Genomic DNA, 22,326 nt, shown 5'->3' with positions numbered 1-22,326 from the left:
GTAGCCCCATGGTGCCCGGGGCCCAGAATTTCAGGGCCCTTCTTGCATTTCCAGCACTTGTCCCAGCGCAGAGTCTTTACCCCTCCGGGCCCTCTCCTAGGGTGGTTCTCCCTGTAATGGCCCCGTCCTTGTTGGCTCAGGTCCCACTCAGAGGACCTGGGCTGATGGTCAGGGGCAAAGGCTGCTCATTATCGCTGTCTCATTTTGCTCGGGTTGCTTCCTCCTGTGACAGTGCCGCACCGTCATGCTGGAAGTCTTAGCTCTTGCATTCCAGTCTCATCTTGAACAAGGTGTCCATCCTTGTCCAGCTGGTTGTGTCAACTGATTTGAATTTTTAAGAATGAAAATGCTTCTGTGGCCAAGCTGACTAGAACTAAATTACCTGTGATTCATTATACATTCTAGATGAAAACACACAATGAAATGTAAACAATCCCATTCATAATGACTGTTCTTGTATTAAAAAAAAAAAAGAAGGCCATGCGCTGCCTTCTCCAGGAAATTCCTGTACATGGTCTCAAGAAGGAATAATCACAAACAGCTTTAAGAAATCACCTGTATACTCACCCATGGAGAGCAGTGAATACAGCACAAATTGGATTCAGCTAGCAGTGTGGGCCAAACAGTAGGCGACATGAGAGTTCAGAGCGGAGGGGTGCTGGGTGGAGGTGGACTTGGGAAGGACCTCTTAGTGGTGGAGAGCCTTGGAGAGGAAGGCAGAGATCTGGGTGGGCAGAGTATTTAAGGAGGGGGAGGACTCCAAGTACAGGTGAGGGGTGGATAGGACCGTGTCTGGTGGGAAGGGAGCAAAGACAAGACAGGTGAGGTGGATACCCAGGCCTGCCATCAAAGTGGCCCACCGCGGCCCCTCTGGGGGCCAGGAGCAGATTCGTGTTCCAATATGCTCCTGTATAAAGAAGGGTCATCCTGAGGCCCCGAGATGTCAGGGAGCCTGCCACAGGCTGCCTGGCGGGCCCAGCATAAAGTCGTCAGGCAGCCTGCGCTCATCTCCCCACTTCCCAGCCACACCATCTCCCACGTCTGTTTCTCTGGGGACCGGCCTTTCCACAGAGCTGCAGATCCCATCCCCTACCCTTCACTGGGTAACAGAAGCCCCACAGCCCTGCCACCACACACTGTAACCACAGGGCCCTGCACTGCTTGGCCGAGGCTTAGTCCCTGAGGGCCTGGTTGGCTTGACATGGAGAAGCATCTGCCCGAGTCCTCCCACCTGTGGCCAGGGGACAGGTCCCCACATGTGAGGTGACATTCAAGGGCTCTGGGCAGAGGTAGGTACAGGCCTACCTGGGGGAGGGCAGGGCCGAGGCTCAGGAGCCAGTCTCTGCAGCCTCCGTGCTCAGCAACACGAGCAGAGTTCTTAGAAGTGCGGGCATCTTATGGAGTCAAGCTTTCTGATCTTCAGATCTGGAGGGGGAAGAGGAGGGCATTCTGCGTGGTCTTGACTCTTTGCTCTTCTGCTTTGTCTGCACACCTTCCCCTACCAGTGGTGCCTTCACCACACTAACCTGGCCTGCCTGCAGCTGGGCAGTGTGGGACTTACCCACCCCTAGGTTACCCCAGCAGATAGGCCATAGGGTCCACCTGGCCTCCAAGGGCTGGCCAGTTACCCCCTGACGCTCCCCTGCCTCCTGATGCTTGTGTACAGGCCCTGACCACCGAACTGAGTACAGGGGAGCAGGCTTTGGGGCTTAGATGTGGCCCCGTGACTCCCAGTCATATCCCATGTGGCAGCAGGGAGCTCCTTAGTGTGGCTGCTTTGAGGTTTAGCAGGGATTGTTCTTGAGAAGAAAGTAGGGCTTCGTGGGAGAAGGGTCCTGCTTTACCAGGTGTCTCTTCCTGGAGGGTCTGCCACCCCTGGAACACAGTGAGCAACATCACAATCGAGCTGTTGAGGAATAACTAGGCCAGTCATCATGGAAGACAAGACAGCTGCGGCAGGTGCTTCCCAGTTCTGGGGCTGAGCTTTGCTCCCAGCCAGGTGTAAGGTCTTGTTGCGTTAGGAGCTCAAGTTTTGATATCATGTTTATTTTTGTGTAACCAAGAATTAGGGAGTGTTAGGGAGCTGAAGACATCTCAAGGGTGGGGATACAGGGGAAGGGGCCATTGGAGCCCAGGGCTGGGGGTCCAAATGGCACTTCTCACCCTTCCCTCCGGAATGAGGAGGGCACTCCTGATGGGAATTCTGATTCTGACACGGAAGTCTTTGAATTCCATAGCTGTTGATGGTGATCACATTAATAAACAGCTACCATTTTGTCAAAGCTTAAGTGGATTACCTCCCTGACTCCTTAAAAAGCTTCTATTAACTTGCTTATTTTGTACGTGTGGAACCCAAGGCCTTGAGATGGGTGAGCTCTTTGAGGTCTCCTGTATCTTATGTGGTGGGGCTGGGGTTTTGCTCCCCGCCTTCTGACGGTCCTGCCTGTACCCCACCCATGTGCTCTGCTTTCACCCACCACCTGTGTAGTCTTGAGGCTGAGAAAAGAACGTTTGATGACCATGAGCTTTGCGGGCCAAAGCACTCACATCAGATAAGGTGTCCCCGGCTCCCGGAGGGCAGCAGAGCTGGAGGGAGCCTCCTGAGGCTGGGTGGTGGGCAGCCTCCAGCCCTTCGCCGTGGGGAATGGCAGAGCACCTTGCTCCTGGTGAGGCCCTGGCTCCCACACACAAGCCTATCTCCTCTCTTCTCCCGCCATGGGGAAGGGCCACCACAGCAACCATTGCTCCCAAGAGAATGAACAACCCTTTGGCCATTTCCCTGCAGTTACTCAGTGGGGTCTGGTGGGGACTTTGGAGCCACTGCCTTGTGGGTCCCTGAGCATCTGTCTCCACTCAGAGCAGGTCCTGGCCAGGCCCGCTGCTGTGCCTGTGCACATGGGAGCGTGAGTGTCTGGGCTGTGGATGGAGAGTGGAGTGTGATAATGTGTGGTGGTCTCTGTCTCTGCTTTTAAGAATTGGCCTTGAGAAGCTCCTAAGGGTTGATAAAAACAGTCTTCATTTCAAAAGCTAGGCTCTGGGACCTTGACCATAGGGTGGAGGCAAGATTCCCAGCATTGGTGAGTAAGGTTGTTACTGTCAGATAAAGGTTTTTGGTAGGTTAGGATGCCCATTGGCAAAATGTTGGTGTTTGCTGACACTTCCACCAGCTGATGGGAGAAGCAGCGGAGTCAGTGTGGGGTTAGGGCCGGAGGTGAACCCGTGGGCTGCTTCTGTACAGGGGCTTCATGAAAGGGGGCTCTCTCCTCCCCAGAGATGGGAGTGGCTGGGTGGCCCAGGTACGTGGTCAAGCCGTGTGGCAGGCGGTAGCTCCTTCAGAGGTATGCCTTCCCCACTGGGGGCTGAGCGTACCAGGAAGTGGCAGCCCTGAGCCTGTGGGATGGCTGTGGCTGGTAGGGGTCCAGGCTGCTCGTAAGTGAGGAGGGAAGGGCAGCTTGTGGGCAGGGCCGGCTCCACGAGGTACCCACTCAGCAGAACACCAAGGGGAAGGAAGCCTGGCATTTAAGGGCGCTGGAGCCAGTGAGCTAATGGGCAGTGCTAAAGGGTGAGAGAAACCAGGGGTGGGTGGAAGAAGGGGTGTGAGGGGACCATCTGGCCCGGTATAGGTGGTTCACGGTCACCACTGTCCCAGCCGCTGGAGCCTCCCCACACCCTGGCTCTGCCGTCATAGTCCGCCGGCTGCAGCAGAACTCCCCGCTCCGGAAGCCCTGAGATGTGGCTGGGCACCTCTTCTACTCTGGGCTCTGTGCTGGGGACAAAGTGATGCCCAGCATGCCTGAGATGCTGTCTTTGAGTGGAAGCTGGCAGCCTCCTGACCTCTAGTGCTCTTGGCTCCTCCCTCTCACTTCGCACAACCCTGACTCTCATTTTACACCCCAGCAACCTGGGAGCTTCCACCGGAGGAGCAGGGATGCACTGGGAAGGACCTGTCGGGTTTACCTGACACGCTTGGAGGGCCGGCTACGAAGCGAACAGCACTCCAGCTACGTGGACCACTGGGTGCCTTTCTTCCTTGACTGTTATAAAAGAAAATTGAAAAAGAGCCTTATTGTGCCTTAAAGCCTTTTTAATTATCTATAACTCATTTAATATCAACTACTGTAAATTCCGCTTTTAATATAAGTTTTATAGTGGTACAATGAAAGTGCCTTCTAATTAAACTGTATTTGGGGATTTATCTCCCTGTACCAAAAGCAAGTACCCATGGGAGCCCCTGCCAATTACTTATTCAGATGACAATCAAAAATCTCCAAGAACTGAGTGGAAGGCCTGCTGGTGGGGACTCCATGGGGGGCGGCTGTAAGCAGGTGGGTGTGGCAAGAGCTCTGCAAACAGCAGCTGCCGGAATTGTGAAGCTCACTGCCGTTTCTGGGCCACAGCTTCTTATATTGCCAGTTCTGCTGGTGCCACAGCCGTGGAGGGGAGGTGACGATGGAGGGGGCTTGTTTATTGGGCAGAAGGGGTCACTGAGCAGTCCTGAGCCAGACTTGCACCCAGGGGACAGGTCTCTACTCCAGGAACAGCCCCTGGAGGACCCTGCCTGACCACCTTATCTAAGGAAGCACTTGCCCTTGTCATTCTGTCTGCACCCCTCCCCCACCACCTTGTTTCATTTCTGACCATGCACATCTTAGCAGGACATGTTCCATAAATTCCACTGACTTGTTTGTTGTGGATCCCTCTCTTCCGGCGAGATCATAAGCTTCATGGCGCCAGGGCTGTGGCTGTCCTGGCACTGCTGTGTCCCCAGGGCAGTGAGTGTTTACTGCATGAATGAATGCAGGAAGAAAGTGAGTTCATGAATAAGTCAGGAGACTAATCAGGAGCTCTCCTGAAAGCCCTGGGTGAGGAGCTGAATTTCCTGGGGAGATTCAAGGTGGTGGGAATGGCAGGATAAGGCCTTACCACCATGCCTCTGCAAAAGCAAGCCCACGGAGGCTGGAAGTGGTGAAGGAGGAGGTGGAGAAGTGGAGAAGGGGCCCGGGAGGCCAGACGGGCTGCTGGCCCAGCAGGAGGATTGGAGGGCAAGGGGAGAGATTCTGGTTGGGAAGCTGAGATTAAGGGCTTTTCACTGCCCCGCGTGGGGGAAGAGAGTGTGCCTGTCCTTAGACATCTGCCACTTGAGGTGTTCTCAGCCTTATTGCTGTCAGAGCCCACCCCTCCCAGCTGGGCGGGCAGTCTGCTTTTCCACCTACCCCCAGCCTCCCATGGCTCTGGGACTGGGCATCTTTATGTCAGATCACCTACATCTGTGACCCCTCCCCCAACTCCACATACAAACCCACGAATGAAATAGAGACTCAGATGTGAGGCTGTGCTGGAGGGCAGCCTTTCTTCCATTTTTGTCTTTTTATTTTCTAGACATAGGTTATTCTAAACCTCATCTTGGGCTTGCAGCCGGCAGAAAAAAACGTGACAGATTTGACTCTCATGTTAACCAGGTTGATGCTAAGTTGCATCATCTACTGGATGGTACCTGGAAGGCATAATGAATAGTAAAAATGTTAACTGTCCCCTTCCTCCCGGGGCCATCTGCCCTTGCTCCCATCTGGTATCCCCCCCACATTCACAAGATGGTCTTGGTTTGCTTAAAGTGTGAGGATTGCTGGCATAGAGCCAGCACAGGGGAGATGCTTGTTTGGCGGCCATGCAGCTTCCCAGAATGAGAAGGCATCACAGGGTAACCCTGTTGCTGCAGAAATTTACCTGAAGTCGGGCTTCAATGACAGTTGGTGTGCTCTATGACCCTCTGCAGAACTGCACTGGCCTCCTGCATTCTTGCCAGGAGATCTTGAAATAATCTCATCTTATTCCTGTAAGAAATTTGTTGAGGGCTTATGATATGCTAGGCCCTGTGCTGGGGTAAGAGTTGAATGAGATGTGGACTGTGGGGCAGACAGATGCTGCTCGAGTAATGACAATTCAGTGTGACTGTCGCTTGCTGTGGTTAAGTAGCTCTGCACCTAATGGCTGGGTTCTGCAGATAATGTCTGTTAATGAAATGGTCCCTCCGGTGCTGAGTTAGAACCCCATGCTGCTAACTGTTAGGACAGTCTTGCACTCAGTGGTTGCTTTTTCTGAGGATGTCGATTACTTTACAAATCAAAAAGTTAATTAGTTTTTAATTTGTTGAGTTGACAGCAAGAAAAGTGGAAAGTGCCCCTCTTTCCTTCTTCATCTCCTAAATCGGGCTGTGTGCGGGCAATTATATTTAACACAGTGGAGTGATCAATGAGGCATTGACATTTAGTCCATCAAATGTCATTTTGTGTTTACTGGTATCATCACTTGGGTAGATTGGCCACAGAAGACTGCCTCGACTTCAGAGCCAAGTTTTCTTTTTTAATTGTAAGTAAATGACCTTTAACATGTAACTTTAAATAATACCTGGAATTTAAAATCCTTAAATGTTCATATAATATTCTATTTGTTCCTTACTTTTAAAAACAAGAAAGTTAGCATCCAAATAATCTTGATTTCTGAAGGCCTGGTAAATTTCATCCTTTCTTTTCTATCTGCTGCCTTGTAAACACCATTGACACTTTTCTCTTTAGAGTATTACAGCTTTTCTGTAGGCTCGCCCCCCTCTGCTCCCCATCAGAAGCAATGGGCAGAATTGACTGTGGGACCCTGTATCTGAGACATCATCTGATTGGTCCCGGCGGAGCTGTGTAGTGTGCCCACTTTACAGATGGATAAACTGGAGCGGGAGGTACCTGGGGACCCCCTCAGGGCTGCAGCTGGTGGAGCCACCAATAAAATCAAATCATTCAAACCTTCTGGAGACTGAGAGGATCTTGCTTCACTGTCTCCCTTCTGGACATGATAAAACTGATGTTCCCGCAAGTACGCTGCAGGGAGACTATTAGCAGGTTCCTAATGGCGATTTTTTTTTTAAACAGATGACTCACACCTTAGTTGCAAAGATATTTCTTTGATATTTTTTCAAAGTCATCCATGCATGGTTTCCTCCTTTTGTCTGGATAAACATCTGTTTAGATGCTTTGGGTCCTGTGTAAACAGAGGCCTCCTTGCACTGATCCATGTACTTAGGAAAGAGCAGGGGCACCGAGCTTGCTGACATCCTGGTGTTTCTGCCCCAGAGTGCTGGAGAAGGCCGTTTCCTCTGCCTGTGTGGCCGTGCCCAGCTGCATCCCTTCTGGCCTTGGTCTCCTGAGAAAGGCGAGAGAGGCCTCACCTGGTGGGGCAACTTGGGGGCAGGGGTGTGGGGAAAGCACAAGACCCTTGCCCTGTGCCCAGATTCCCTAGCCACCTATGCACCTTGGTTTAGTTCCGCCTGCTGTTGTTCTCCCACCTTTAACTTGCCTTTTAAACATCACGGCTGCCAGTGAGGGCCACACCCCCTGTTCCGGGGGCTCCCAGCATGCATGCTGTTCTCTGTGAGGCAGAAGGTGAGCTCTCACCTGCGACTAGGTGGCATTTCTCAGGAGACCCCCCACCTCTGTGTTTGACATACGCCTTGAGCACTTACCGCAGGGCTCCATGTGACCGGAGGAGGCAGCGATGTCAGGCTCTCTTTACGAAACACCCTGTTGTTTCCTGGATGATTCGGCTTGACTCTCAAGTTAGCCTTTATTTAGGGTTAATCCCCTAATCGTCTCGCCCTCTGGTGTTGAACACCCAGACGTGTGCTAGGAAATCTAACATGACGGCTTTCCTTCTGCCTTTCACTGAACCATAGAAATGAGATAAAGTGTGCGGAATGGTTGGTGTGTGCCCAGTAAGTGGGAGCCGGTAATGGAATTCATGCTGCATAAGGTATGACTTTATTTAGCTGCACTCTGTCAGTCCAGTGAAGACTTTAATTGCAGAATGGCATCTTGCTAGCAGAAATGAAAGTGGTTAAAGTTTTAAAAATTCAAATGAATACATGAAAAATTGTCAGAAAGGTTGTTAAAGAAGCATTAGTTTTAAGAGCATTTCAGATATGGAAAACGTAGAATTTAGATGTCAGAATTTCAGTAACAGTGCTGTTAGCAAAGCTTCTGTCTCTGCTGTACCAAATGGTTGATGAATTTCACACATGGGCTTCCTTTGGAGCCTCTGCAGCCAGCTGGATGGAGTCTGAGGAGCTCTGCAGCAGAGCTGCCTCAGCTCCTCAACACTGGACGAGGTGATGCCGGCCACGGACTCACCAGCAGGACACGGGCCTGGGCGGAGGGCCGGCAGCTGGCCGCCTCAGCGTCCCACTCACCTCTGCTTTGTCCGTGGAGACCTGTCCGAGTTGAGCTCCACCCAGCTTGCTGTTTTCATACGATTCTTCTCTTCCAGTGGGTGCTTTTGATCCCCATTTTCCCAGTCCACAGAGCCAGCCTTTTCCCAGAAGTCACTGAATCCCATAATATTTAAAGTGACAGCCTGAGACTTATGCTCTCACCAAGCACAGCTGGCTGCATGGATGAGGTGTGACGTGGGTCTCAGCCAGGCTCCACTGTCTTTCGCTGAGCCTCACGCACAGCTAAGACCCTGAACACAGCCTCTCACGGATGTGAGGAAGACCCAAAGATGGAATCCGAGAAGCCTCACTTCCACTCTTTTCACAGCTCTCAAACTTTTTGGTAGCTGAGAATCTATAATAGATTCTTGGATTATGAAAAATATTACTCAGTACTCACATTATATTGATTCAAAAATAAAGATTATGCAGTTCAACAGCAGAGTAAAATACAGCTTTATGGGATGGTAATTTTTTATTTAAGTTCTTCTACATTATAGTGGTAGATAATGGATTCAGGAAGGGTACAATGAGGAATAAAGCTGTTGTATTGTATTGGTTAAATGACGTTTAAAATGATTTGGCTGTCAAATTCATGGAAAGTTTATGAACAGTGAATGAAAAATCTAAAATTAATTCCCTACTTCAAGAAAGTGTGATTTATACCATAATAAAATTAGATTTTTAGTTAAAGAAATTTAGTCATTAAGTAATGCCCATCGCTAACTCTCATTTATAACCATCTGGTTTAAAGCTTCTGCAGCAAATAATTTCTTCCTTAAGCAATATATCCAGGGCCTTGGTGTCATTTATGTCAATGAATTTTGTTCTGTACTATTGTGCTACAGCTTTTGGGGGGTGGCTTTTTCAAGTACTGGAAAGACAGATTCTTATTGAGCCTCCCTAGTCGATGGAGCATTGAACTCATTTACCTTCATTAGTTATGTTCATGAATGACGATGATGACATTGGCTGCCATTTGGAGACTGCTGTATGCCAGCCAGCACAGAGAGCATGGCAGGCTGATTGTTACTTCACTTAATCATCACACTACTCTGTGAGGAAGGGACCATTCCTGCCTTTACTTTGCAGATGACACACTGAGGCTTAGGAGAGTGAAATGTTCACCAAAGGTGGCAGGGGCCCAGCTGAGAGGAATGAGCCAGGACCCAGCCCAGATCCACATGACTTCAGAGACCCAGCTTTTAATCCCTGTCCCATGCCTCATGACTCTTTACTGAGCATTTGCTTTGAGCCCTGACTCAGCCACTTCCTACATGTGTGGTGCTCAGAAAGCTGCAGACTTCTTTCTTCATATGCAGAACCTTCCTCATCTATGACATAAGGAGTACAATTTACTCCCTCTATTCCACAAACTTCTGATTTGTACTATTGGGTACTCTGTCCTATTTTATTTTTAAATGTTTGATTGAAGCATATAAAATATATAGGAGAGGGTACATATATTCAGTGTAAAGCTCGATGAATTTTTTTCAGAATGAACATACCCATGTAACTACCATCAAGAACATAATTTAGAACAGTCCTAGCACCTGGAAAGCACATTTGTGTCCCCTCAGTCATTATACTCCCAAAGATGACCACTAATATATCACCAAAGATATCTTTTGTTTCTGAAATATATAAAAATGAAATCCTGTAAATGGTACTCATTTGTGTTCTGTCTGCTTTCAGTCAACATTGTGAGATTCATAGCATTGCATATTGCAGGATCTGTTCTTTTGCATTGCTGTGAAGTTTTCCATTGCATGAATATGCCAGAATGTATCCTTTCTATAGCTGCTGAACATTTGGGCTGTTCCCTGTTCTTGGCTTTCACGTGTCATGCTGCTACCAGCATTCTTGTACCTGTGTTTTCGTGCTCCCATGAATGTGTTTATGTTGGACATTTACCTAGGAGAGGAATTGTTGGGTTAGGAAAACAGAAATCACACTGGTTTTTAATAGAATAGGAAATGGTTTGACAGATATTAAAGGACTGAAAAGACAACAAAGGAACCACTGTGATAACGCAGACTTGACTGTAGGAAGCAGATCTTGTCTCCAGGGGAGGAGCCCCTTAGGACTGAGGCTCAGCCCAGTGAAGGGAGTCCGTTCTAGTGCTGGTTCCTCCAAATCCATGTACACATTTGGCGCTATCAGTTTTTATGAATGTTATCTTTTCTGTCATGTGTAACAGTATCCCATAGAGGTTTTAACTTGTGAAGTTCCTATTTAAGTCTTCTGCTCATTTTTCAGTTAGGTTATTTATATTTGTCTTGTTTGTTTGCCAAAGTATTTTTCTGTATTCTGAATGAGTGCTTTTTCAGATATATGCATTGCAAATATATTCCCTTAATGGTTTGATTTTCACTGTCTTAATCATATCTCTTAATGAACAGAAGTCTTCATTTTAATAAAGTCTGGTGTATCATTCTTTTCCTTTATGGTGCTGTCTTTCACATCCCATTTAAGAAATTTTTATTTACTTAAAGGTGATATCTTCTAGAAACATTGTTTTGCTTTTCATATTTAGATCCACAGGCCATCCAGACGTGATCTCTGTGTATGTTGTAAGGTATGAGGTTGAGGTTTGTTTTCTTTCAACATGGATCTCCACTTAGTCCAGCCCATTATCTGTCCAGAAAGCTGTCCTTCCCATTGCTTTGCATTGACTCCTTCATCATAAACCCGGAAACTGGATATGTGTGTTTTTCCTGCTCAATTTTGAATTCTGTATACGTTTTCTCTTTTTCTTAATTGATCTGTCACCTCAAGGATCTACCAAATATATTGACCTTTTCAAAGAACCACCTTCAGTTTTAAATTTTTGTGGTATAATTTTCTCCCCTATCTCTTTGATGTCTGCTTCTCTCATATTTCTTCTGTTCTACTTTTTGTGGGCTTAAATTGTCCTTTTTCTAGCTTTTAGAGCTCAATGCTTAGATCATCAATTTCTAGCCTTTATTTTTTTCTAATATATGCATTTAAAACTATCATTTCCCTCTAAGCACTGCTTTGGCCACATCCCTCATTTTTAAAAATGCTGTAATTCCATTGCGATTCAGTTCAAAACACCTTGTTATTTTCTTTTGGAAATTATATTATATACTTGTAAATCCATTTGTCAAATATTTGATTTTTTTCTATATCCTTCTGTTATTAATTTCTAATTTAATTTTACTACAGTCAGAAAACTATGTATATCTGTATATGATTCAATAATTTGAAACTTACTGAAACTTCCTGATGGCTCAGCATATGGCCAATTTTTACAAATATTGAATGGACACTTGAAATGAGTATGTTGGATGCAGTTATTGGATACAGTGTTTGATCTACATTATCTAGATCAGGTTGATTAATCATGAGGTTTAATCTTCTATATCCTTACTGATTTTTCCCTCTACTTAGTCTATCAATTAGTGACAGAAGTTTCTTAAACTCTCTGAACATTATTGTGAGTGTATCACTTTCTTCTTTTACTTCTTTTAGCCTTAACTTTATGCATATTTAGGCTATGCCATTAGGTGTGCAAATTTGAAATTGCTCTATGTTGCTGTTAAATTGTCCTTTTATCATTATGAACGATCCTTCTTTGTCACTAACAATTTTTTCTTTAGAGTCTATTTTATCTATACCAACTTTCTCTCAGTTGGAATTAATACAGTTTATCTTTTCTATCTTTTTACATTCAGACTCTTTGTATTCTTTTATATTTCTCTTGTAAGTAGCAAGTAATTGAATACTGTTTTCTCTATTATGTCAATCTTTGCATTTTAGTTAGAATATTTAGTCCATTTTTATTTTACTTACATGGGCTTAAATCTAACATACTATTCTGCTTTTCTATTCCTTTTCTCCCCCCATCCTTTCTTGTATTTTTTTTGGACTATTCAGTTTTTTGTTATTCCACTCCTTCGGCCTCATAGCACTAACTTTACCATTTCTTGGACAGTGATGTGACATTGTAATACTTAAATTCCATTTGACCTCCTGATCTTTTGCAATCATATTGTCATGTATTTTATTTTTTACAAATATTACCGTGGAAGCATTATTGCTGTTGTCCTAAGCAGCCAAAATTAGGTCAATCCATCGTTTAGCCTCTTCTGGTTGTTCTGTATTCTTTTTGCATACCCATGCTTTCATCTGAAAATCTTTCCCAGTGTCATCTCTAATGCTGTCTTCTCTTCTTGACCCCGAAAGGATGCTAGACAGAACGCGAAGGTGTGAAAGACGGCATCATTTGTTAAAAACATGCTGGGTGCCACACGGCCTTCTTGGTTGTAATGGTGAGAAGTTGGCCCAAGTCTGGTGTTTTCTCTTCTCTTCCTCAGTTGCTAGCACGGATTTTCAGCTTACTCTCAATATTAGGCTTTTTATCCTAAACTGGCTATTTATGGTGAATTGTAGATACTTATTAGTTAAGAACCGTAATATATATTTCCACCCTTTCTCCCTTATTTTTTTCTCCTACTGGGCCTTTTCCTGTGTCCTGAATATTCCCTGTACTTTCCCATCACTCTACTTTGTTTTAGGCCATTCTTTCTTTCTGGTATACCCTCCCTCCCTTATTCCTGTCTGCAGGCCTGCTGTTCTTCAGTGCTATTTTCAAAGGTTCTTTTAAAAACTGTTTCCCTTATGGTTGCACCTGAATATGCATATCCTGGTATTTACCAAGGCAAAATCACCCCTTTATTTCTCAGTAATTTGTGTTTGTTCTGTAGCCTCCTGTTCAACTGTGAATAGCATCAGTGCAGGAACTCTGCGTGATTATCCATGTACCTTCGGAAACACTTTGCTTATTGCCCTGCACGTAACAGGAGATGGGATTGAATTAAGAAAGATCAAGGGTTCTGTTTAGTCTAGTGGTGTGGACTGGCTATCCAAACTGTCCGTAAGATCCTACCCTTTGGAAACTACTGAGTTGAGCCTAATCAATCAGCCGACCATGCCAATCACCCACACAGGAGCAGTGGTGGTCTCCACCATGACACTACAGATCAGAGCCTGCTGCTGGTCAGGTAATACATTTTCCCCAGGCCCTACAAGCACCTGCAGTCTAGGTTGGAAGGCAGGAGGCCTTGACATAGAACAAGGTCTTCCTTAGCACTTGGTAGTAGCCCAGATTCCATGCAAGGAAGACCATGAGAGTTGGCTCTGTTTGTTAAAAACTGAATGCTTAGCAATATATGTTTTTGGCTAAGCCCCCAAAGTAAGAAGTTGTTTGCCTTTATAGATATGTATGTGTGTTGAGAGTTTAGCAGACCCAACATTGCTAAATGTCATGTTCTTATGAGATTATTCACCTTTCTATGAATAAATGGCTAACAAAGGTGAGATATCTACAAGTATCTCTACATATGAATTATTCTTAAAAAACAAAGTCTTTCTTTTCTTGCAGGAATCCAGAAGCTTTGAAGTCACAAGAAGAGGAGGTAAGGGAAATGCATCTGTACCTATTTTATTCTCAGTGTTGATATTTTGTAAGTAGTTTGTTGAAGCGAAGATGAACGTCAGACAGTGAGCAGCCTGTTCTTTGAAATTTCATGGGGCCTTCTCTGGGTGCTGACTATTTGGCACTTGCCTCTAGGGACACTAAGAGCTGGAGCCAGATTTGCTTTTTTTGTGGGAACTATGTCTTCTACCTTCAAGTATCTAAGATGGGGTCTGGGATACTGACTGATTCATGATCATGTTTACAGTCTTGAGAGAAGCTTCATTTTTTAGTGTAGTTTGGAGTCATTATTTCGTTCACCCAGCAAAAACAACATCAACAATAAAAAATGGTTTATGGTTTGAGGTATTTCAAACTGGGGAAAGATGCCACTGTGAAAAATATTTCTGATTAGATTCTTAGCTTTAGCTAAGCTGAAATAGAAATAACCAATTCATTTCCCTTTTGAAAACAATTCCATGTTGTTCTATTTTCCCTACCACCATTCCTCTAGCACATTATTTTCTGATCTCTGAGGTAAGTACATATGGGTGGTAATTTCTGAAATCTTTTAGTGGAAATTGAAGTCTCCTTTATTCACTTTCAGCAATATCTAGTCTCCGATAAGAGAATGTTTTTTGTATGATTTATAGAATCATCACCAATCACCCCTTAATTGCAGAGATAGGAGGATACAGTCAGAAACCAAAGTGAGTTCTTGGTCTAGGCTCTAGCTTTTGGTTTTAGCTTTAACCACATCCTCTGTGGTACTGTATCTAGAAAGAGTGGCAATCTACAAAAGTGAGCAAATTCCATATTGACTCATAAATCTAACATATTATTGAATCATGATTAGTTCTTATTTTATGCATCAGAATGGAAGACACAATGGCCATGGTATCAAAGTGTGTTTCTCGAGCTTAGAAACCTAAACTTCCCACATGATCTTATATTGGTATAGGCATTGAAATAGTTGCTTTCCGCTGTCCATGGTGCTGAACTTCTGGCTTCAAAAGACCCATGTGCTGTGGCTCTAGGATGAACATTCTGGTTTCTATTCCCATTTGGTTTTGTATTCAGTGTCCTGTGAACTGCACCTGTAGGGTAAACTACATTGCTTGGGTATCAAAACCAAATGAAATTGGATGAAGTTGGGCAGGCAGGGAAGGAAGGCATGTTTTTATTAAAAGTTGTATTCACAATGAGCACAATGAGAATGTAAACTAGAGAGAAATGGCCATTAGGAGAGAAGTTGGAGTGAACTTTGGTTTTGAATACTATTGTATTCATGTTAGTACCCCTGAGAATGAATGTTTGGAATCAATTTGCATTACAGAATCTCATATAAACCTGTTTTGGACTCTGACTATCCTTATGTTAGAAATGTCTCTAAATACTAAGACTGGGGTATGAGAGAACCTTGTGTGCTTTTGTCCAAAGTCATGAAAAGGTTCGATCGGTCCACGCTCCAAATCCATAGAAGACTGAATGTCCAAGGATGAGCAAGGGTGTGTTTGGGCTCCGCTCTGCTCTTCCATAGCCTCTTTGTCTCTGAAAGCAGCAGCCTTAACAACTGGCTGACTGGAAACATGTGTTTTGGGTTGGTACTGGCAAATTTGTCCTAACATCACATAAACTTTTTTCTTCCTATTGTGAATGATGTCTTTCTTGCATGTTCCCATCAAAGTTGAGTGTTTTAAAGTTTCTGAAATTTCCCAGTGCCTTAATGTCAATCCTTATAACCTAGCAGGAAGGACGGAAGAGTGGGATCTTGCAGGTTGGTTCCAAGTATTTTTAGGTCTGAGAAGGTTGTTAGTCTTCTTGAGAATACTGTGTGAGTATAAAAATAATAGAGGCAGTATGACTATTTCAATAAATTATTATTCCTACAAATAAGAATAAGACTATCGTCCAGCAACAAACACTTAAGATTGGTTCCTGAGCTCCGACTTGACTAGGAACTGAAAGAAGAGCAAATAAGCAACACTCTGAATTTTTCCACTCAGTTTACAGGCCTAGGAGATTCTGGAGAGGTCTGGAGAGGTAGCGTCTGGACCACAAAACCTAAGATGTTTTCCTGTTTTTGTTTTGTTTTAATATTGCACCTAACTCAGAGGTATCATCTCCATCCAGGGCTCAGTGCTCCAAGTGGATGAGCAGCTGCAACTTCACACTGTGTGACTTTTGGAGACTCTCGATTAAGTCTGTAAAGTGAGATGTGGGAAAGGCTCTTAGCAGAGGGAATGGAGTCTATGCTAAATCACAGTGGGATTGGAGATGGTTTGGGTAACATGAATGCACTCTGTGCCTTAGACCTGCTTTTTGCCTTATTTCCCCTGTTCCCCTCCTAGGGTCCAAGACTATGAATATAGCCCACCTTTCTTGCCTCTGGCCTTACTCACATTGCTTCAGCAGCCTGCATGCTCTCTGTCCTTCATCTTTGTCGAATGCCACCTCTCCCTCATCTCTTCTAACTCTTTCTTGAAGCATGTAGATTACTCTACCTTGTCCGAGAGGTAAGGTCTCCTTTTGGGTCACCCATTCACAAGAGTAGAGACCCTTCCCTCATTCATTCCCAAATCCCTCACAGCCCTAGCTCAGGGCCTGAAGTTGCTCAAAAATTGTTTTTTTAATTAAGTGCAAGCTAGAAATTGCTCTGTGTGTTTTTTCATTTCAAGGAGATTTTGTCCTAGTGTTATACAAGTGAGGTGCTGAGGGTTGTGGTTCCAGGAAGGTGTTACGTGAGGAGTGTTCTAAGGATGTCCATTGGCTATTCCTAGTTGAGCAATTGATGAAAGTGCTCCGTGTTCAAATAAGCTTGGTGTTATGGGTTGACTTGTGTTCCCCCAAAAGATATGTTGAAGTCTCAACCCAGAACCTGTAGATGTGACCTTATTTGGAAATAGTATCTTGGCAAATGTGTAATCAAGTTAAAATGAAATCATGCTAGATTAGGATGGGCCCCAATCCAGTGAGTGATATCCTTATCAGAAGAGGGAAATTCGGACAGACGTACAGGCAGAATGCTGTGTGATGATGGGGGCAGAGATCAGAGCGATGAGTCTATAAGACAAGGAAGGCCAAAGATTGCTGGCAACCACCAGAAGGTAGAAAAAAGAAAGGCGGGATCTTTTGGAGAGTCTTCAGGGGGAGCATGGCTCTACCAACACCTTGATTTCTGAGTTTCTGTCACTAGAACTGTGAGAAAATTAATTTCTCTTGCGTTAAGGCCACCCAATTTGTGGAACTTTGTTATAGCATCCCTAGGGAAATAACACATGTAGCAAATGCTAGACTCAATACTGAGCTGGTTACTGATATTTTTACTAAAGAGCTTCTCATATCTTTAAGATGCTAAATATGACTCTCAAAAGGGGGTGTAATATGCAGCATTTCCTGAACTTAGTTTCCCAGGCCTCCTAATTTTGTTGTTTTTGTTAATCTCAAGGCTGGCACAGTGCCCTATGCAAGTTCTGCTCCAGAGAGTTTCAGGAAGGGGGTGCTTCCCAGTGCCCAGGGTGAGGACAAGCCCTGGTATTCGTGACTTCAAGGGCAGTGCAGCGACAGAATGGGGAGATGATGATGATAAAAATGGCCCAGTTGTTCTGAAGTTTTCAGAGAGTTTTCACATTCTTTACCTCCCATGACCTCCAGTAACCCATGACATGAGCAGAGCAGATGGACCTGCACACAAGACTCATCCCTTCCTTTCCAGGCTGATTTTAGTGGGACAGGGCCTCCCTCTGCACCAGTGTCCCCCTCATGCACTGACCCTCTCACTAATGGGAGGCTTAAATGATTTCATCTTCCTTCACCATCCAAGGGCTTCTGTGCCTTCATGTCTACTCCCAAGGCCAGAGAGCTGAGAAGAAGTAAAAAATTGGAAGAAAAATTCCTAGGGGAGCTTTGCTTCAAAGTTATATTTGTGAGAAGGACTCTCAGGGGAACCTGGAGGAAGACACGTAGTATCCAAGATTGTGGCAGTACTGCAAGACTGGTAGGGTGTCTTTTGAGAAGGGCACATGGCTGCCCTGGCCAGACGCAGGCCTTCCTCCTTCAGGGCAGTCCTGCAGTTGCCTCCAGCCCTGGGACCCCCCTGTGCTAGCTGCGTGGAGAAGGAGAGACGGCTACATCTTCACCTGCTTTCCACTGCAGGTGTTTTTACACCCCCCTCTAGACAGCTGCAATTTAATTTCAACTTTTTCTGATGCTTCAGCAAAAGGTGCCAACTTTACCTCTCCAAGACACTTCCGTGTCCACTCCTAGGGCTGGCACTGACTATGACTGCCACAGTTCATCTACTCAAACCAGTGCTTTTCTCTAACTGATCCCATCACTTTGAATTACAGCCACGAGAGAACACTTGAGTGAGCTCAGCAAGTGGCGGAGATAATTCACCCTTTGCCAGGCATCTCGTAGGAACATGGGGCGAGCTATAAACTCTTCCAGATGTCTGTGATTGTGCGGTGATTAGAGGCTGTGAGTTTAGGGGTGGGCACAAATGTCACGTTGCATTGCCCTCCCTCCCAAGGTGGCTCACTCACATGTGCCAGGCTTCTGGCCTGGCTTCTGGCAGGGCTGTGAGAGAGACCTGAGAAGAGGATGCTGCTGTCATCAGGGAAAAAGAGAGGAAAGTGACAGCCACACACACAGCCCTGGGGGCTCTGACTCCTTAGCAATGCAGATCTAAATAAACATGACCTGCCAGGCTTGAGTGTGTAACTGGAGCCTCTCTTTCTGAAAACCCTTGGAATTAGCTCCTAATTGGCAACGCCTCTAGTAGCCCCTTTATAGTTCTCTGCATCTGGGTGAACTAAAGCTATCAAGAATTGCATTCTGTTTACCATTCATTTTGATTTTGTTTAGCAGGTGTTTTCTGGATCTCTCAGTTGCCTACATAATCTGTCTTAGTATAATGTGAGTGGCTGACTCTTTGGTGAAACAGATTAATAAACTCCTTGCTTCTTTTGGGGTCATGTCTTAATGTCTACAGATGCAGGGCACTTAAAAGGGAGCCATCCAGATCTGACAGGGCCTGGCTGTGGGTCCTTTTCAAGTGAAGACTGCCATCCGGGTAAAGAGCTGAGTCTCTGTCCCCATCCTCCCTTCACTCACGTCAGCGGAGCTGCTGATGCTCTCCTGCTGCCACTGGGCTCCAAAAAGTTGGGAGTAACATCTATCTCCTTCCACTTCTGACCCCACAGAAATTGACTTTCTGGGAAGCCCTGCCCTTTTTCTGGCTGCTGGAGGACCACCCTGCCCCTGTTCGCCCCAGGTTCAGTGGGAAGTGTGTGGCACAGCTGGCTGGTGTGTTCTGGTTGGATACAGTGATGTGATACCCAGTGTTGTTCATGACCAATTGGCTAACACTAGGATCCCATCTCCCCACTTACTCACGGTGTGACTATAGGTAATTTTCTCAATCTTAGCTGAAAAAAAAAAAAGGGAAAGTAATAGCATAGACCATGGTCCCAGCTCTGGACTGTAGAAGCCCAGCCTGCGCTGAGTGAAGCCTGAAGGTGTCATGAAGCCGTAGAAGCCAAGGGGGGATCCAGCCTCAAGAACAGCTCATGCAAAGGCTCTCAGGCTTCCCCCTTCTGCCTTCTCGTGGCTCACTGGCCTCCTGCGCACAGCCTGGCAGGACGGCTGCCAGCAGCAGCAGCTCTCAGAGTCCTGACTGCTCACCATCCCAGAGGGTGAAACTGCTTTCCCCCGGAATGTCACCAGAAAAGTCCCAACAAGGAGTCTAATTTGCTGGGCTTGTATCATGACTCAAGCCCTAAACCAGTCACTGTGGCACGAAGGGGATGGAATACAGTGATTGACCAGCAAGATCACACGTTCTCCCTTTGAAGTTTGCAAAATCACCCTCACTCAGTGGGACAGGTTTGATCCTCAGAGGAAGGATGTTGGGCAACATACAACCAGTGCCCTTCATGGCCACATGGTGATGTCGGGGAGGTGCGGCGCAGGCACGGGGAGCCCTTGGACAGCGTGAGCAGCAGCATCAGTGTCCTGTGAGGTTGGTCGTTTTATTATGGCTGTTCCCTTAGATGTAGCCTTAGACATAGAAGAAGGAATATCTCAGTTCCCAAGTCCATCCCCTGTCTCCAGGCAGGCTTACATGTGACCTTGCGTGTTGCAACCTGTTGAGTTTCCCCATGAGGCATAATCTGAAGCTTCGCCCTTTCCTATCCCTCCCCTCTGTTAGAGTCCTTAATTTTTTTAACTTGCTGCAGGAATTCTCTCTTCCCACAATCAGAAGAACTAAATAACTCTCTTTTTGGTGATGTCTTTAAGAACTGAAGGACAAACACATGACTTTCTCTCCTGAGCTTTCTGGCAGTAGGGTCAGAAATGGCCCTTGAGCCTCACAGCTGCTGACCCTTCATATTTCCCTTCAGTTACTACTTTGTAATAAAGCCCAGGGAATGAAGAAAAAAGGGCCCTTCCCAGAGGCCAAGCAGAGCATTGGCTAAAGGACTCTGGGCCAGGGTAACCGCCCACCTCACCCCCGGGATAACTCTGTGCCCGGGCCTGGAAGCACCAGCCTCGGCGAGCCTGAGTTCTCGCTCCTGCCCCTGCACACAATCTCCCGTGATCAAAGGTTGCCCAGGCTCTGGGTGAGTTCCTATCCCCTGGCTGATTTCAGCTCTCTCCAGTGACTTGGAAGAAGTGGGGCTTTGGCACGTACAGGTCAGATCTGATGGTGGGAGCCACTCGTGCTGCTGTTTGAATTGCACACGTGCGACCCCTCACCCAGGACTTCAGCACCACAGGACGCAACTCTGGTGGTTGTGGCCTGTGCCCCGGAGCAGCTGTCATGCTGCTGTGTGGCCTGAGTCCCGGAAGACCAGAGAAGGAGACTCCGCCCCCACTCTCCGGCCCCGTACAGACAGCAAGCACTGAGAAAGCATTATATGCCTGGCACAGCCCAGGGCTGAGCCAGCTCTAGGTCACTGCTCCACCTCTCACAAGCTAATAGCACAGGTACAGGGGCTTCCAGGTTGTTTAGCTGTGGACCCCATAGCTCTAGGGCCTACTACTTAAAAGGTGCTTGTGCAAATGAACTAAATCTCTGCCGTTGCAACCGGCAAGCGGTGGGGCCTTGGTAGGCCTGGGCAGGGTAATGAACCCCTCTGCCATGAGTCGTGTTTATCAAGGAGTCCTCAGGGTTCTTTCCATTGCAAATTTGGGGCACAAGTCCTGATCTATAATTTGTGGGGAAATAATCATAACCCACAAAAGATGTGAGCTGCCGCAGACTCCCAGAGATGGTGAGGCTAGCCTTTCCTAAGACTGCACTGCCCTGGAGCACGCTGAGCTTGCTGGCCAAGGCCTGGAGAGGGAGGTGATGACACCCCCTCCCGCCAGCCTTGCTGAGTCTTCATCCCTGCCAAGAGGCTTGCCACCCTCCTCTGAGGTCCCAGCAGTAAAGGCTGCCATGTGGCATCTCTACCCCTTGCCTTGCCTGCAAGCCAGGAGTTTCTCTGCTTTTTAGGAACCCTTGACATTATCTTCTCCATAACGACACTGAAGCCCTTTTCAAGCTTGTTAAGCCATTTGCCCAGCAACACTAACGAATCTGGTGGCAAGCCTGCGGGGTTAATTATCTGTGACTTTAAAATCATTTGTTTCTGCCTCTTTTGTCTCCTTGATGCTCAGCAGTCTTTCTTATTAAGAATCGAAGTACAGAATCCAACTGGTTATTATGTTCTAATTCTTTTCTTGTCATCAGAATTAGTTCATCTTTTAAAAGCTCTTTTAAAGTAAAATGAACCTGCCTTCTTATTTTCAGATTGTGTTTCTGTTAACAAATCTTTAATCTCTCAGCTTCTGTTGGGAACAGAGCCCAAACTGGCAATTATCTACGAGATGCAATGTCTCCTCTGAGTGACGCCTGCCGGTGCTTCCTCTCCTGACTGACCCCACTCACTGCTGCCGAGCTTCTGGCCTGTTTGTCCCCCGGGGCTGTGTGAGGGCTGCACGGTGTCTCCTCTGGTGCCCACGCTGGGCTTGGTGAACCGGCCACAGTGCCCCTGGAGGGCCCTTGCAGATCAGGCTGCTGGGCCCGGGGGAGCCTGTGCAGTACAACCTTGCCAGTGATTTTCTGCACGGTCCTATTTCGGCGACCCTTCTTGGCCAGCGCTGCTATTGGGTTCCAAGAAATGCTTCAGGCTGTATGTGTAAAAAACTTTTTGCAAAATGTTGAATTTTGCATGAAGTGAGATTAGCTTACCTTATGCTCTCCAAGAAGTAAGAAGACATTGGCCACAGAAATGAGCAGGTTCTGACTGGCCACTGGCTCTGTAGAATGTTGATAGTGACTTGCAACCTTATGGGACATGGGTGCAGGCAACAGGGGGATGTCTGGGCCCGAGTCTATGTGAAGCCAGCATGAAATTGAATGGTACATGGTGCTTCTACACCCACTGCCCACCTGTCCCATTCTCTGGAGGCCACGGTGGGGTGTTTTGGCACCTCAACTACCCTCTCACCCCTGTACTGCTTCTAAAGCAATGTCTGGAAACCTAGTTTGATGATTATTACTTCTAAAGGAGAAATAGCTCCTGTGGAAAGGTAATTACCATTCTTAGGGGTTCCTGGAGGTTTATTGGGTGCTAATGGTGCA

At 46.5% G+C, this 22,326-nt stretch overlaps 1 protein-coding gene across 3 annotated transcripts in view; it reads left to right on the top strand.

Annotated features, from left to right (window-relative positions):
* The window catches only part of FSTL4 (follistatin like 4), a 356,770-nt gene that overhangs the window by 18,151 nt on the left and 316,293 nt on the right, over positions 1-22,326 (top strand). For all 3 annotated transcript variants that reach the window (XM_073221561.1, XM_073221559.1, XM_073221560.1), the window contains exon 3: positions 13,662-13,695. In XM_073221561.1, the coding sequence (XP_073077662.1) occupies positions 13,662-13,695 (34 nt within the window). The remainder of the gene's footprint in view (positions 1-13,661; positions 13,696-22,326) is intronic.

The sequence above is a fragment of the Manis javanica genome, chromosome 14, assembly GCF_040802235.1.
Source record: "Manis javanica isolate MJ-LG chromosome 14, MJ_LKY, whole genome shotgun sequence".
Taxonomy (NCBI): domain Eukaryota; kingdom Metazoa; phylum Chordata; class Mammalia; order Pholidota; family Manidae; genus Manis; species Manis javanica.
The sequence above is the reverse complement of the archived record's forward strand: the minus strand, read 5'-3'. Positions and strand labels throughout refer to the sequence as shown.